This window comes from Panicum virgatum, chromosome 5N (assembly GCF_016808335.1).
Source record: "Panicum virgatum strain AP13 chromosome 5N, P.virgatum_v5, whole genome shotgun sequence".
In the NCBI taxonomy this organism is placed as follows: Eukaryota; Viridiplantae; Streptophyta; class Magnoliopsida; order Poales; family Poaceae; genus Panicum; species Panicum virgatum.
The window spans coordinates 14241255-14257494 of record NC_053149.1 but is presented as its reverse complement, the minus strand read 5'-3'; the positions used below and the strand labels follow the sequence as shown (position 1 = coordinate 14257494).

The following is a 16240-nucleotide window of genomic DNA, read 5'->3' as shown; positions in this document are numbered from 1 at the left end:
TTATAATTGATGTCTTACCATTAACAGACATGTCACTACTGAAAAAAAATAACGGAGTTTTCTCGACTCGGAAGCCGGTTGCTTTGGCCAGATCTTAAAATCGACACCATGTACCTCAGACTTTATGAGCAAATTCGAGATATTGGACTGGTAGATTTTAAGATTGAAAAAGTTATAATTGATGTCTTACCATTAACGGAGGACATGTCACTACTGAAAAAATAACACACTTATTACCATAATAAATCCGGTGAAATGGGAAATGAGCATAGCATGTGCTAATTCATCGTTACTACAATGAATCTAAATATCTGAGCTACACGTTTTTTTTTATCTCTTTTGTTTTCCTTTTTTGCTTAATAGATTCGTAAAGTCAACCATATAATTGGTCCGGTATCCAATATTACACTTTGATTAACAATGCTAATGTTGTGCTAGCGATCTATACAAAAATTTTATATTTATGGTAAAAGTAGCACAACTCTAGACAAACTTATATTCTCATCCGAAGAAAATGTTAAATTTATATTTCAGATGGGAGGAAATACTATCTTTTGCTGAATTCATGTTTCCCCTTTGGCAAAAAAAAAAAGTTTATTTGGAACCGAGCTTTCGCTGACCCTATTTAGTTCCTAAAAATTTTCACGCACTACAGTAATTTTAAACGTTTGACTACTAATTAGAAATATTAAATATGGATAATTGACAAAACTCATTCCATAACCCCCAGGCAAAATCGCGAGACGAATCTAATGAATCTAATTATACAATGATTAGACAATGTCATGCTACAGTAAACAACCTCTAAGGATTAATTAGACTTAAAAGATTCGTGTCGCGATTTCCCGTCCATCTGTGTAATTAGTTTTATAATTAATCTATGTCTAATACTCTTAATTAGTATCGTAAGAGCATGGCTAGTAGTTTCGCCCAGCGAAATAGGATGCCAGGTCACTTCGAGCCTTCTAAAAAGTCGGCGTATATAATGGAGTTGGCGTAGACATTGGCTAGGAGAATAAATGCATGCATGTCCAGTGAGCCAATGGGAGAGGAGGGACCTTCTCGTTGAGTCGCATGCAATGGTGGTGAGAGTGAGCTTTGTCTCGGTTACGGTGCCTGGGGCGAGCGAGTCGCCTGCTTGTGTCTCTCTTCTGTTTGAGTTAATCCAAAAAATGCCATCAAAATTTATACTAATCCCTTCCATGCCACTAAAAATTATACTATTCCTTCATTGCCATCAAAATTTAATGTCTCATCCCTTCAATGTCATTCCGTTCAATTCTGCTGTTAGCATAACGGAAGCTGCCACAGACCCCATATGTAAATGAAGGAGAGGACTAAAGCCTTGAGCCCACATGGCACAATCCTCGTCGCGCCGCGTCGACCCCACCCCACGCCCCCGTATATGGCTCGTCGGCCCCTCCCCGCCGCCCTGCCGCTGGCCACTCCCCGCCTCCATCCCGCGCGCCGCCCTAGACGCCGCCGGCAACTCCTTCAACCGCCAGATGGATGGCGGTGGCGGATGGAGGGAGGCGCCGGCGGATGGAAGAAGGGGCGCGGGCACGGCGAGCGCGAACACGGCGAGCATGGGCACGGCTGTAGGGTCGAGATGGCGGACTAGAGGGGGGGTGAATAGTCCTTTCTAAAACTAATTGCGCCGGCTAACCGAAACTTATGCGGAATTGAAACTATTCGCTTAGCCAAGACTACACCCCTCTAACTATAACTCTAAGGCACCTCCAAAAAGATCCTACACAAAGCAAATGGAGTGCCAAGCTAGTAAGAGCTCTCTTAATAATTCTAATGCCAAGTCACACAAGCCTAAGCACTAGTACTTCACAAACCGGGGGAGCTCCTAAACAATTCTAATGAGCAAAAGCACAAAGCCAAACCTAAGCTCACTAGATGCTCAAGGACAAGGATACACAATCCAAATCCAAGTGCTCAACTTGCTTATCTACACAATCTAAGCAAGAGCAACTAATTAAGCTACACAAGCTAACTAGTTACACTAGGATCTCTACTTCTAGCTACACAAGCAAGAAGAAGATTTGCAAGCTACACAAGCTAACAAATCACTAGAGAGAAACTACACAAGCACAAGATATATATGAATGTAAATACAATGCTTGTGATTTGGAGAATGCAAACCACCGAGAAGAGTAGACAAGGTTGACACGGTGATTTTTATCCCGAGGTTCACTTGGTTGCCACCAAGCTAATCCCCGTTGAGACAAGCTCCAAGGTTGCCGCCGATCCTCTTGCTAGTGGTGACTCGCAAGTCACACTCTCCCACGTGGAGTGCTCACACCGAGCTCTAGCACATGATCCGGCCGGACCACTTGTTGCTCTTCACGTCTCGCTCAACTAGAGTTGCTCTTCGCGGCTCCCGCGGGGTGAGCACAATACCCCTCACAAACTCTTCTCCGGAGCACCGCACAATCTTCTTGCGGGCTTCAACGGAGCCTCTTGCCACCAAGCCGTCTAGGAGGTGGCAACCTCCAAGAGTAACAAGCACACCGGCTTGCAACACGATCACCTAGTGCCACTCGATGCAATCTCTCAAAGCAATCGCACTAGAATCGCTCTCTCACTCGATCGGATGAATACTATCAAGTTAGAGTGAGTAGAGGGCTCTCAAGCACTCTCACACATGGACACTAAGTCCCCAAGGTGCTAAGCCCCCTCAAATGGCCGGCCACACCCTCTATTTATAGAGGGAGGCCCCAAACTAGCCGTTACACTCAAATCCCGTGAAAACTGAGTTTTCGCGGACTGTCCGCCTCACAAAAACCGGACCGTCCGCCATTTAAAACCAACGGCTAGAACTGCAATTATTATGTGTCAGAGTCGACCGTTAGAGCCCTTCGCGGACTGTCCGCGCCCCTGGGGCGGACTGTCCGCGGTTCAAAACTTCGAACCAACCGATTTGCAAACGTCTCTGACTAAATCTGGAAGTTACCGGCGGACTGTCCGCTCCCTAGGGGCGGACTGTCCGCGGTTCAAAAAGTTAGCACACACAGAACCCGCAGAGTCTCTGTCCCAGAAATTTCAGTAGGAGGCGGACCGTCCGCCCCCAAGGACCGGACGGTCCGCAGGTCATTTCGGACACCCAAGACAGAACAACCAAGTTTCTGCGCCCGTTTCAGCTTTTAAAGGCGGACCGTCCGCCCCCATGGACCGGACGGTCCGCAGGTCATTTTGGACCACCCACAGAGCCAAAAACGGTTCTGTTCGAGCTCAACCGAGATAACGGCGGACCGTCCGCCGTTCAAGGGCGGACCGTCCGCAGGTAGGGCGGACCGTCCGCAGGTCAATTTCCAGCAGAAATGTACCTCGGTAAAACGGCCATAACTCTTAGCTCCGATGTCTAAATTAGGTGATCTTGGACTCTATGGAAAGCTAATTCAGAGGGCTACACAACCCAACTAAATACTTGATCCAAAACACAATGGATCAAAGCAGTATTCCACTCCAAGAGACCACCTAATTTCCGGAGAAAACCGAAAAACCTTTCTTGCTTCCCAAAGTTGATCAACATCAACTCCAACTCTTTTTCCTTTGCAAATGTGCCAACACCACTACGTGAACAACACCATGTGCATGTGTGTTAGCATTTCACAAATGTTTACAAAGGATTTTCACTTGATCTTACCACGCCACTCGATCCTAGCAACATCGCAATGTTAGATCGCTCAAGTGGCACTAGATGACCGATATGCAAACAAGTTTGCCCCTCTTGATAGTACGGCCATCTATCCTAAATCCGGTCATGCACTTCTCTACACAACCTTTGACCGGTGAAATGAAATGCCCTACAAGTCATACCTTTGCCTTGTGCATTCCATTTCATCTTACCAAATGTTGATGCCACACAAGCACCAAACTCCATCAAGCCTTTTGATCATCATCATGAGTCAACACTTGGCTTGATCTTTCTTAAATGATATGATCCACTCCATATCATCACATGACCTCTTTGGTCCATCGATCTTGACCTTGCTCGCTCTTCACCGTTGCCTCGGTCCATCGGCGCCAAATCTTGCCCAAGCTTCACCGACTTGCGGTCCCTCGCTTCAAAGCCTTGACTTGCCCTTCTCCATTGCAACCGGTCCATCAAGCCAAGCCTTGTCTTGATCTTCTCCACTTTGGTCACATGACTCCATGTCATGTCTCATATGCAATGAGCTCCTCGATCACACTATATGAGCATAGCATCAACCCTTAGCCATTTCTCCACCATGGCACATGTTGCTCATACTAGTGTCTTTGTGTGGACTAATTTCCTGTGTATCTCAACATAAACACTTATTAGTCCACCTAAGTTGTCACTCAATTACCAAAACCAAACAAGGGCCTTTCAACGGCGAGCGCGTCCGCGTGCGTGCGCGCGGCGGCGAGGCCGGCGTCGGGCGTCCATGGCCTCGAGCAGGGAGGCGTCCACGGGCGCATCCGCGCGCGGCGGCGAGACCGGCGTCGGGCGTCCATGTCCTCGAGCGGGGAGGCGTCCACGGCGAGCACGGGCGTCGGGCGTCCATGGCCTCGAGCGGGGAGGCGTCCACGCGCGCGGCGGCGAGGCCGGCGTCCGCGCTGCTCGCCTGCCCGACCGCGCCATGGCCGCGCGCCCGCCCAGCTGGCCTCACGCGCCCGCGCTGCGCGCCTGTCCGGCCGCTCCATGGCCGCGCGCATGCACGCCCAGCTGCCCGCGCCCGCGCCACCCGCCACCTGCGCCCACGCTGCGCCATGGCCGGCAGCGCACGTCACGTCCTCCGCGGCACCTCCACCCCTCACCACTCCCCTTGCGCACGCCGCCACTCCTCCCCGCCACGGACTGCTTTTGGACGCCGTCCGCCGCGCCATCCGCCGCGAAACACCATCTCCCTTCCCTGTTGCTCTGTTTCGGCCGCAAGCACGGCCGCCATGGCGTTCTCCACGCTCGAGCCATCTCGGTGCGATTAAATCGGCATGCAGCACCACACCACCCTCCTCTACCCTCGTCCACCTTCAATTTCTACCTCGCACGCTCGAATGGAGGCCGCCACAGAGCTCCGACAGTGCCTCTCATGGCGCCCATGGCCGACCTCCCTCTCCTCCTTACCCTGCGCCTGAACTCCCCGGGACGGATTCCCCTCGCCCTCCCCTTCGCGCCGCTCCCCTCGGATTCGAGAACGGAGGCTGGGAACGTCCGTTCCGGCGAGGGGGCGCCGTTCTGCCGAGGCAGAGACGAGCGCCGGCCGAAGCCGAGTGTCTCTGCTCCTTGCGCGCCTGCCCCTCTCCCCTTGGCCGAAGCCGAGCGCCTCTGCTCCTTGCGTGTCCGCCGGGTGCCGCGGAGGACGTGCGCGGACGTGCCTGCCGGCCATGGCGCAGCGCGGGCGAGGGTGGCGGGTTGCGCGCGTGCGGCCATGGCGCTGGGCGCCGGGCGGTGCCGAAGTGCTGCTCGAGCGGTCGCCGGGCGGAGGCGCTGCGCGCACGGCCATGGTGCTGAGCGCCGGGCGGAGGCGAGGTGCTGCGCGGGCGGCGGGCGGAGGGGCGCGGCGCGCGCGTCGGCCTGGATTGGGGATAACGGAGATGTAAGAAGTGGGGCCCACCTGTCAACGACTGAAACTTCACAGAACTGTGACGAAATGGCACTGAAGGGATTGAAGTAAAATTTTAGTGGCATTCAAGGGATGGTCTAAATTTTGATGGCATTGAAGAGATTGGCTAAAATTTTGATGGCATTTAAGGAATTAACTCCTTCTGTTTTCTCTTGGGTCCCACATGGGATTCTGCTGATGTGTTGATTTATTTCGCCTGTTGATTGGGACTTAATATATATTTGCGACCTGTTTAGTTGCGAAATTCAAAATTCAAAATTTATCACATCAAATGAGAATATTATATGCATGAAGTATTAAATTTAGACAAAATAAAAAATAAATTATATAGTTTACTTGTAAATTGCGAGACGAATCTAACGAGCCTAACTAGACTATAATTAGACACTAAATTGCTACAGTATACATACTCTAATGATAAATTAATTAGGCTCATTAGATTCGTCTCGTAGTTTACAAATGAGTTCTATAATTAATTTTGTGATTAGTCTATATTTAATATTTCAAATGTGTAAAGATGCTATTTTTATAATTTTACACGGTCAACTAAAGGAGGCCTCGCTCTAAAGGTCCAAAAAAATTTGTCCAAATTTTGCCAAACTTCACCTTTCTGTCTGACAGTCTCCATGCGCGTGCCTACACGTGTGAACATTCATTCATATCATACGACTTTCATTTCCGGAAAAGAGCTCGCGAAGCGTCGGTTGCACGTTGGAGCTTCAAACGAGGAGCGCACGCCCACCCTATCCTGGACCCACCCCACGTGCACCGGAGACTACCAGCGCGCCAACACCCCCGCAGGCCCACGTAGACTGGGTCCAGGCCCCGCCCCACCCACCCTGCCTCCCTCCCACCGCTTGAAGCCCGGAGGCGCCCCCGCATCGGCCTCTCGTCTTTTTCTTCGCCCCGCCCGAAGCCGAGGAGGAGACGGGAGGGGAGCAGCGAGATCGCGCGCGCCCGAGATCTCCAGGAAGGTTGGTGCGCCTGCCGAAATCCCCTTCTCTCTTGCATCTCCCAGATCTCGTTGCGATTTTGGTTCCTAGGGGCAATGCGGAGGAGGGAGGATCTCGCCGCCGGTCTTCCGCTGGTTTCAGATCTGTCGTAGAATTGGGGCGCAGATCTGTGATTCTGGCCTGCTGCGAGCGCGTAGAATGCTGCTCTTGATGCTGTCACGTTGGTTGTTTGGTCCTCCTTGCCGCTCGCCGTTCACGCCATTGGCCCTCGGATCTCGGGGTGGCGGTTCCGTGTGCTCTGTTGTTTCGAGCTGCATCGCTGGGTTTGATCCAATGCGCTCCCGGAGGGGAAATGGTGTTGCATTCTGATCTGCCTTGTAGATCTATCAGCATGGTATAGATTTGTGCATGTTGCTGGCTTGGCGCGTTCTGGAAGCGTGTCTCGTGTGTGATCCTTTGTGTCGGTGATCTGTTCCTGGTGTTGGCTGAGGCGATCACATTGCTCGTGATCTGTTGGTAACTTATTGGCATTCATCCTTTGTTACTTGCATAAGATCTCAATTCTGAGTGAATTGCTATTGGCCCAAATGTTAACACAGTTGGTCGAGAGCACAAGCTTTGACCTGGCGCCTATCCGTGCTTAGTTTTCCATCGGCGGATTTCGTCCTTATGGTGGTTGCACACTCGCATTGCCTCCCGTGTCATGCTGATCATTGTTGGTTGATGACTTTCACAGTTGTGGCAACATGGGGCTCACCTTCACGAAGCTCTTCAGCCGCCTCTTCTCCAAGAAGGAGATGAGGATCCTCATGGTCGGTCTCGATGCAGCTGGTAAGACCACCATCCTCTACAAGCTGAAGCTCGGAGAGATCGTCACCACCATTCCCACAATCGGTGAGAACATATCCTTTTACTCTTTTTTTGGGGGGCCTAGGTGGATCATTTATGACTTTATGTATGTAGTGGTTATGGGGAGCTCCAATTTTTTTAATGTCTGTGAAGGCCTCTTTTTTATACTTAAAATAATAATGTAAACTAGAGCTGGAATCTTATATTTGCTTCTCAATGGGTAATGACAAGGGGCGAACTGTGGATCGCGGAACTAAACGTCATTTTTTTTACTTACTGCTTGCCACATGCTTGTTGTTTTCATAGTAGCTATCATAAGCTAAACACTATTTACAACTCATTTGTCCATATGTTAATGCCAATGGCGTTAAGCTCTGTCCCACTTGTTTTATTGTTGCATGCTCTTACTTCTGGCTTACAGATGTAGTAGATGGTTGTTTGTATCATGGTCTAGTTAGATGGTGCAACTTACTAAATTTGGAAAAGAACGGATGAAGACACCTTATTCTTGTATCCATCTTCTTTGTTCTTAGTTTCTTTGGTTTGACCTGTCAGCACTGTGAAGATCAGATGTCCATGTATTTTCAGTAATACTTAACGCGAGCAAGAGTAATGAACATCATATCTCTTTTTTTTATGTGAAGGGTTCAATGTGGAGACTGTCGAATACAAGAACATTAGCTTTACTGTCTGGGATGTCGGGGGTCAGGACAAGGTACATGCTTTACTGGACAATGCCTCTCTCTCTCTCTTGAATAAAGTGACCTATCTGCACTAGTTATTGCATTGACATGCCATAAAGATTGTCAAATTCATCTGGGAATACATCCAAGTATGCTCAGGGTTTGAGATACCATTAACTCGTAACGTTTAATTGTTCAAACTACAGATCAGACCACTGTGGAGGCACTACTTTCAGAACACACAAGGTCTTATCTTTGTCGTTGATAGCAATGACAGAGATCGTGTTGTTGAGGCAAGGGATGAGCTCCACAGGATGCTGAATGAGGTAAGTAATATATAAATAGCTGCATTCATGTTTTTTGTTATCTTTTGCATTGTCGATCATGTGCAGACATCTCAACATTTGTTGGACAATGGTGGTAAAAATTTGCTGGAGTGTTCTCCTCTAGCTATGTTCAAAATGCCACCTTAATCTATTAAGTATTAATTAATTCTAGAGTAGCAATATGCAGTTATGCACGATCACTGACTTCTACACGCAAAAGTTACATAATCGATTAAAGTTGTGTGCAGCATGGGCATCCTCTCTAGAATTAAGATGGTAAATCATTACGTAGTACCACAACAAAGCATTGAAATTTCTCGACCTGAATGGTAGGAAACACCAAACATTTTGTGCTACGGAGATATTACCTATAGTTTCATGATCAATTTGCTAAGACCGAAGTTTGCAACACCTAATTGACTTAAGGGCTAGTGTACATATTGAACTCCATACATCTAACATCTGCAGCAGATATTTTGATTGTCATATTAGGTGTTGGAGCTTAGGATATAACCATGAAATTGTTTCGATATCTTTCAATCTGAAATACTTGTGTAGTTGTGTTGTGTGTATGGGAAGTATTTTTGAAGGAAACAAATACAAAGCTGAGATTTGTTCTTTTAGAATAAAGTATTGCCTAGGCAACCAGTAGGGGAAAATAGTTATTCTTATATGGCTTATGAGTTTGTCGGTATGCTCATTTGAGACACTCATTCCATGGCTTGAATATCCTTCTAGGTTCTTGTATTTCGCAATTACACTTGGACTATGCTGCATGCATCTAACAATCTATTTGAATAATTACTTTAAGAAAAAGAGTTATTATTTTGTTGGGATAAGCTTTGAGTGTTCATCCACATGGCATTTGCAGGATGAGTTGAGGGATGCTGTCTTGCTCGTTTTTGCTAACAAGCAAGATCTGCCAAATGCAATGAATGCTGCTGAGATAACAGATAAGCTTGGTCTCCATTCCCTGCGCCAACGCCACTGGTAAGATATTGTTTAATAGATAAGTAGTGATATTTTTGGTGATGGTCCTCTACACACTAATTGATCAGTGGCTTTGCCTAACCTGCTGAACTTTATTGTTACCTGTAGGTATATCCAGAGCACCTGTGCTACCACAGGAGAAGGTTTGTACGAGGGTCTGGACTGGCTCTCCAACAACATTGCAAACAAGGTACCTATTTCTTTTCCTGGTGCCATTACCACACTTGTTTGTGAATGCATTGTAGTTTAATCTGCACTCACGATCATGAAATAGATCAGACCATTTTTGTGAAGGACGTGTGGTGTACTGATATCCTTATTCCTAATGAATGCAGGCCTGATTGGACAATTCTGCGGGTTTGTGGAGTACATGGCGATTGCATCTTCCGCAGAAACAGACCCATGGGTCATTTTGACCTTGAGACTTCATTATTATTTCGTTGGAATGTTTGTCATTGTATTTCTTTGCTAGGCGTTTCAGAGAGCTGGTTTGCTGTTGCATCGCGTGATTATACTCTCTAAAAACCTGTTCGGATATCAAGACACTGTAATTGGTCATTGGCACTAGGTCGTTTACTGAGTAATGCAGTTTATTTCAATGTATTTGTTATTGTGCAGTATTGACGTACCTGTACACGTTGAATTTGCCTACAAGTGTACCACTTCCTACTCTGGTCCGTGGGTGCCATACTGCCATACATCCCAATTAAACTGGAGTGGAGGGATGTCATCAGTCACAACGTCTATCAGGTGTTTGAGATTACTCATTCGCTTCAGATTCTTGATGTTTGAGATTACTGATTCGCTTCAGATTCTTGACCAAAATAGCTATCTTCACATATTTACGAAGAAACTGGATTGGTTCCGGTGAAATTCATGTGTTCTGAAGCCGTGAGAAGGGATATGAAATTCTAAATGCATTCAGAAATCCATTGCAGCGCAGCCACATTATTCAGCACAGTGCTAGGGACTCTCTAGGCTTGCAGCTCGAGCCGCCGCAGGCGCGCCACCTCCCTGCCGATGACGCCGCACCGCACCATGCTGCCCACCGTCCGCCACAGCAGCCGGAGGTCGCCCCACGGCTCGCCGGGCACCATCCGCTTGTACAGGTAGCTCTCGAACGTCCGCCGCTGCACGTACTCGTCGGCGCACATCTCCACCAGCGCCTCGCGCCCGGCGTTCCCGCCGTAGAACACGCGCTGCAGCAGGTCCAGGAACCGGAACATGAGCAGGAACTCGTCGTCCCACCGCCGGAGGTACCCGCGCCTCAGCCCGGCCTCCGTCACGGCGCCCGTGCGCGCCCACTCCTCCGCCATGGCCTGCCCGCACAGCCGCCCCGACTTGGCGGCGAAGTAGATGCCCTCGCCGGAGCACCGCGTGACGTACCCCGCCGCGTCGCCGACCAGGGCCACGCGGCCCACGACGCGGCGCGGGCGCGGGTGCTCCGGGATCGGGTGCGCCTCCACCTTGACCACGCGGCCGCCGGCGACCTTGGGCCCGGCGCGCGCGCGGATGCCCGCCTGGAGGCGCTTGATCTCCGGCTTGGCGGCGACGGTGCCGGTCCCGACGGCGACGTGGTCGCACTTGGGGAACACCCAGCCGTAGAAGTCCGGGGACACGTCCCCGCCCACGTACATCTCCGCGAGGTCGTCGTAGTACGCCATGGCGGCGTCGGGGAGCCGGATGCGCTCCTGGAACGCGATGGCCGTCGAGTAGCCCCCGGCGCCCACCTCGCGCGCCACGCGGCTGTTGGCGCCGTCCGCGCCCACGACGGCGTCCACCTCCAGCACGCCCCGGCCCTGCCCCTCCGCCGCGGAGGAGGAGATGTAGTGGACGCGGTAGGGGTCGGCGGGCCCCGCGGGGAGCGAGAGCGAGGTGACGAGGCCCGGGACGAGCTCCGCCCCGGCGTCGACCGCGCGGCGGCGGAGGAAGGAGTCGAGCACCTCGCGGCGGAGCATGGGGATGTGCGCCCCGGGGGGCAGCGCGCGGGAGAAGTCGGCGGCGAGGTTGGACGGGGAGACCACGCGCATCCGGGTCACGCGGCGGTCCACGAGGTCCCGCGGGATGGCGAACTCGTCCAGCATGCAGAGCGGGATGGCGCCGCCGCAGGGCTTGGCGCCCGCGGGGCTGCGCTCGAGGAGGAACGTCCGGGCGCCCGACGAGGCCAGCGCCTCCGCCGCCGAGGCGCCCGCGGGGCCGCCGCCCACCACGGCCACGCGCAGCGGGCGTCCCGGCGCGGACGAGGAGGCGGCGGAGCAGGAGATGGCGATGCGCGCTGGGGAGTGGTAGCTGGCGGCGGCCATGGTTGCCGTGGTTTGGGCGAACCGGGGAGCTCACGGATCGGCTGGAGATCTCCTTCACTTGGAGTTGAGCACTAGTTTATTAGTTTAGAGCTTGGTATTGGAGTGGCGTGGCATGGCGCTCCAGTGACACTGTCGGGACAGGGGACGAGCTGGCCGCGGACAGGTGCGAAGGATTCGGATTTATTAGAATGGCATGTTGTTAACTTTGGCGTACCTGCGCAAGTTGGTATATAAATTTTAAATAACTACCAGCCTTTACAGGGTAATTACGAAGGTAGGTCTTCACAATACTCTGTCTGTGCCACTTTGTTGGCTGATCGTTAAGATGCTAGCCGATCTGAAGAATATCTAAGTGCCATTGCTACTGCAAGTAACCATGCATTACGAAGCATAAGCGTCATTCAAGCCCATTTGTTATGTGTCACCGTTCATGCGGAGTAGGTATAGCAGAAATGAACGATTGCACCCCTGAGAAGGCCTCCAACCATCTCGCATTTGGTATGTTCAGAAACAAGCAAAACTTAACAGCAGAAGGCTTCAGGTAAAACAAAAACTCAAATGCTGCGCTACAAGTTTAAGCAACAAAAAGTCGACAAACTTTTGCAATCGAAATAGATATACAAAATGAGTGCTGTGTTACTCATACCACAGGTTAGGGCACTCCAATGGACAACAGATGCACAGACTTAAGACTCTTCCTCTTTGAGGCATTTTCAGCAGCACAGATCGCCTCCAAGTGATGGATCGCAAGGCACTGTCCACAAATATGTTTTCAGTGTCAAACAGCATGGTGGAATCGATAACTGTATGTCACGTAAGCACAATGGCTAATGGAACCTCCAGCTCCCAATCTCTTTTTTCTTTTTCTTTTTGATAATAGCTCCCAATCTCATTGAAGTGGCCCAGCTTCTTCCTTGCCACATCTGTATCTGTAGGCAGCATCACTTTTAAACATAATAAAGGCAATAGCTGTCTCATGGCGTCTGGATCAAGTAAAGAACATCACCTCAAATCATGAGCTCATGATGGTTGTGAATTGGTTCCAGTGTTGTCTTCCATGGGCATTCCCCTGTTAAGAAGTATTTTGTCACGACTTATCTGGAGGGAGGGAGGGAGGGAGGGAGTGCACATACAATTCTTTTGCTTCAAGTTTAAGCTGATCAATCTGGTTCTGCAGGTCAACACAAGCAGCCTGAATAGCTATGTTTTTTTGACACAGCTCCTGCCATTCCATTGTCAGCGCATGGAGCTGACCTCCAGTGTGTAGCTGATAAAAAAATAGATTGTGAGCTGAATGAAGTATGATCATGATTCAAGTCCCAAATAAGGAGAGCAATGGATTATTACCTGGTGGAACTTCCTCTCACGATTGACAGTCTCTATCTTTTCGTTGTATTCTACAGCTGTCTTTTGCATCCTGCATATAAGACAGTAGATCAATGTATTAAAACCCTGTACACTATATTCCACCTATTTACAGTCATAGTGACTGGCAATGTTTGCAACCTAAAATATGGAGTGCTTCGCTGGATTTCTAAGCTGGCACTACCCATGACAAAAACCAAACAAAGTTTCATATGAAATAAAAAAAATAGAGGCACAACACTTTCAAAGAACTCATGGACATAGGATAACTTACCTAGACACAACTGATTCCATTTGTCGGTTCTGCAGCTTCCAAACCTCAACACCATATTTCAGCATAAGCTCAAGATTCTCTATCCTGCAATACGAGCTCTGTTTCAAAACAGATAAAAGTTTGTTTGGCAATAGAGTAAATGAGTAATCATTATTCCCTCTGTCCACTTTTATAAGACTAAGGTTTCGGGATTTGAGCTTATTACTTAGAATACTTTTAGTAAAACTAACAGTATATAGGTTTAACAACCCAAACAAGGTACAATTAGATACTTAGGTTTATAACCTTATGGATATTACTTTTTAGCTATCACTTATCGACTTAGATTTATAACCTTATGGCAATTATTGTTTAGCTATATATTTAAAGAAGTGAATGATTAAAATTCAATTCTAGAGACCATGCCAAATCAAAATGTGCGTTATAGGAACCATCGAAGAGAATACTAAATACCAATATACCATGCTAGGGATAAAGTTCATTAGCTCAGTATGCTGTGGTTACCTGTTAGCACCTGTGTTTATGCATTTGTTTTGTGGGAAGAAAAAAACAACGGTAATATTCTGACTACAGCACATCAAAACTCAAGAGTGATTATGGCAGCTTATCAGTGTGTGCTTTAGAGTTCAGAAGAACTTCTCACATAACGCTACACAATACTCAATACAACAGTCATGTTCATAACTTAAATGTTACAGAAAAGCTTTTCTTAGTTCCTCAGACACATATGGCTGTAAACGGGATACATTACCCTTGATGCCCCAAAAGTAATAATGAGCCTTACCTTGTAATTTGATGCTGCAACTGGCTCTGCGCATTCCGTAGAGCCTGCCTCCAGGCAGCAACATCATTCCTTTTGTTCATTGGAGGCGGCTCCAAACCATAGCGAGACATATCTAACATGAAAGGAGGCTTGCCAGCCCTAACTCGCTCATACTCTTTAGCAAGCATAGGATGATTCTGAAACAGAAGTGATAGCATATTTTATGCTAACAGCATCATTCATGGAATTTTAAATATCCAAAACTTGCAAATATCTTAGTACACATCACCGTTTGATATGGCGTAATAATAAAAAAAATTAAGTACAGTACAGATATCTATGGAAGTAGAATAAATTGAAAAAAAAGATAGTAGCTTTCACAAGGTCCAATTTTAATAGCAGTGCTCATTAAACAGTACAAAATATTTTCTGTAGAAACTTAAAGACGAACTAGGAAAATTTCCAGGTCATGTTCTTTAATTTTAATAATAAAATGCGAATCCTTTTCTGGGCCACAAGTAGACATCCAACAAGAAAACCTTGATCTGTACAAGATTTCCACCTTTAGTAATAAAGGCAGACTACCCAAACATGATAACCCAGCTTAAAATGCACTATTACAGAAATGAACCACAAAATGTGTTATATGTTATACACATTACATACACAAATTAAATAGTTTTAAAGCTAAAACCTAAAAGTGTTATCAACTAAAACGTCTATTTCGTATGGAACAGTTCTAACGTTTCTAAAATGCAAAGATACATTTATCCAGCAAGTTAGCTAACTTTTTTGACCTCTACAACTACAAACCCTAGCTCCCGCTCATTTCCTCCTTAGAACCCTAAACACAGATCGCACCTGCCAGCAGCCAAAAAAACTTCAAGCCGATGCTAAGTCCCTAACGTAAAATCACTGCCCGTCCCGTCGCAAAACAAAGGTATCGAATCGAGCTACTTGGCTGCTTGAGACATCAAACAAAAATTGAAGGAGCTTCGAAGTTTGTACCTCAAATCCGACGGTGGGGACTGGGGGCAGGTCCCGGAGGAAGTCGGCGGGCTTGCGCTGCCCGCGCCGCATCTCCTCCTCGACGAGGCGGTCGACCTCCCGCTTCACCGCCGGGTCGCCGTAGTCGCCGTCGATGTAGGGCAGCGCGTCGACGGCCTCCGCGTCCGGCGGCGCGCGCCACGGCGCCAGCGCGGGGTCGGACGGCGGCGGGGCCTCCAGCATGAGCACCTCCCTCGTGGACGACGAGGCCATCGCGGCGGCCGCTGAGGCGCGGGCGAAACAGAGAGAGTGCGGGAAGGTGTCGCGCCGGCGCGGAGGAGGAAGAGGAAGGAGCGGCGGAGGCGGAAGCGGGCTGGAGTTGGAACTATGGAAGAAGCGCGGCTGCGCGCGCGGGCCGTGGGCCGTTTAGAGTTTTCTGGGCTGCAGCCCGGTTCCAGGCTTCCAGCCGACCAGCCGTGATGGACTGTTGGACTGTACGAGCCCAACCTGTGGAGGAGAGGACCCTCGAGTTTTTGCTTGAATTTTTTTTAGTGATGGAGATGCGCACCTTAAGGCAGTGATCGGGAGATGACTATAACCCACTTGTGGGGGGAATGCAGGCGTTTTTTTCTTTTTTATATTTTTAAAAAATCAAAATTTCAAAAATATATGTCTATTTTGAAAAATTTCAAAAATACCCCCCGGTCGCCTCCCATAGGGCGACAGACCCTAAGTGTAATTTTTTTTCTTTAAATTTGCAACGAAGTCCCTAGAAAAAAAGGGGCCTGTCGCCCCCCCCAGGGGCGACAGGGGCCTGTCGCCCGTTGGGGGGGCGACAGGGTCCCCTCCCCCCTATATAAGCCCTGGCCGCCATTCGCAGCCATTCCCGTTGTCATTTGAGGCTAAAAATTTAGGAAAAAAGAGAGGGGTGAGAAGAAGAAAAGCGGCGAAGCTCTGCCGAATTGCGTACTTGTGATCTACCGGTAACTTCCGTATGAATCCATTGATATTGTATAACAATTTAATTTAATTAGCGGATTAGCTGAGGCGCGGGCGAAACAGAGAGAGTGCGGAAAGGTGTCGCGCCGGCACGGAGGAGGAAGAGGAAGGAGCGGCGGAGGCGGAAGCGGGCTGGAGTTGGAACTATGGA

General features: G+C 49.0%; 3 protein-coding genes across 4 annotated transcripts; 1 reads left to right on the top strand and 2 right to left on the bottom strand.

Annotated features, from left to right (window-relative positions):
* The first annotated feature begins 6417 nt into the window (after nucleotides 1-6417).
* LOC120672973 (ADP-ribosylation factor 2-like) lies at nucleotides 6418-10032 on the top strand. The gene is made up of 7 exons (XM_039953619.1): nucleotides 6418-6571; nucleotides 7287-7444; nucleotides 8044-8114; nucleotides 8289-8408; nucleotides 9280-9398; nucleotides 9507-9588; nucleotides 9734-10032. Exons 2-7 carry the CDS (start codon nucleotides 7297-7299, stop codon nucleotides 9737-9739), a joined length of 546 nt encoding a protein of 181 aa, XP_039809553.1. The 5' UTR covers nucleotides 6418-6571; nucleotides 7287-7296; the 3' UTR covers nucleotides 9740-10032.
* A 181-nt stretch (nucleotides 10033-10213) lies between these two features.
* Nucleotides 10214-12052, bottom strand: LOC120672971 (geranylgeranyl diphosphate reductase, chloroplastic-like). Its single transcript, XM_039953616.1, has one exon. The coding sequence runs from the start codon at nucleotides 11699-11701 to the stop codon at nucleotides 10373-10375; it is 1329 nt and encodes a 442-aa protein (XP_039809550.1). The 5' UTR covers nucleotides 11702-12052; the 3' UTR covers nucleotides 10214-10372.
* A 124-nt stretch (nucleotides 12053-12176) lies between these two features.
* Nucleotides 12177-15442, bottom strand: LOC120672972 (pre-mRNA-splicing factor SPF27 homolog). Of its 2 annotated transcripts, none has more exons than XM_039953617.1 (7): nucleotides 15112-15442; nucleotides 14125-14300; nucleotides 13341-13424; nucleotides 13049-13118; nucleotides 12835-12968; nucleotides 12708-12770; nucleotides 12177-12630 (listed from the first exon to the last, which is right to left on the bottom strand). In XM_039953617.1, exons 1-6 carry the CDS (start codon nucleotides 15361-15363, stop codon nucleotides 12722-12724), a joined length of 765 nt encoding a protein of 254 aa, XP_039809551.1. In that variant the 5' UTR covers nucleotides 15364-15442; the 3' UTR covers nucleotides 12177-12630; nucleotides 12708-12721. The 2 variants fall into 2 exon arrangements, with proteins under 2 accessions (XP_039809551.1, XP_039809552.1); XM_039953618.1 differs by having other exon boundaries at nucleotides 12223-12624.
* Nucleotides 15443-16240: the final 798 nt, after the last annotated feature.

Excerpts from the sequence above, each read along its gene's own strand:
- LOC120672973 (XM_039953619.1), top strand. The coding sequence starts at position 7,297 with ATGGGGCTCACCTTCACGAAGCTCTTCAGCCGCCTCTTCTCCAAGAAG. Across the intron at positions 7,445-8,043 it reads CACCACCATTCCCACAATCG|GGTTCAATGTGGAGACTGTC; the intron begins GTGAGAACATAT and ends TTTTATGTGAAG. Across the intron at positions 8,115-8,288 it reads ATGTCGGGGGTCAGGACAAG|ATCAGACCACTGTGGAGGCA; the intron begins GTACATGCTTTA and ends TTCAAACTACAG.
- LOC120672971 (XM_039953616.1), bottom strand. The coding sequence starts at position 11,701 with ATGGCCGCCGCCAGCTACCACTCCCCAGCGCGCATCGCCATCTCCTGC.
- LOC120672972 (XM_039953617.1), bottom strand. The coding sequence starts at position 15,363 with ATGGCCTCGTCGTCCACGAGGGAGGTGCTCATGCTGGAGGCCCCGCCG. Across the intron at positions 14,301-15,111 it reads TCCCCACCGTCGGATTTGAG|AATCATCCTATGCTTGCTAA; the intron begins GTACAAACTTCG and ends CTTCTGTTTCAG. Across the intron at positions 13,425-14,124 it reads TTGCAGCATCAAATTACAAG|GATAGAGAATCTTGAGCTTA; the intron begins GTAAGGCTCATT and ends CTCGTATTGCAG.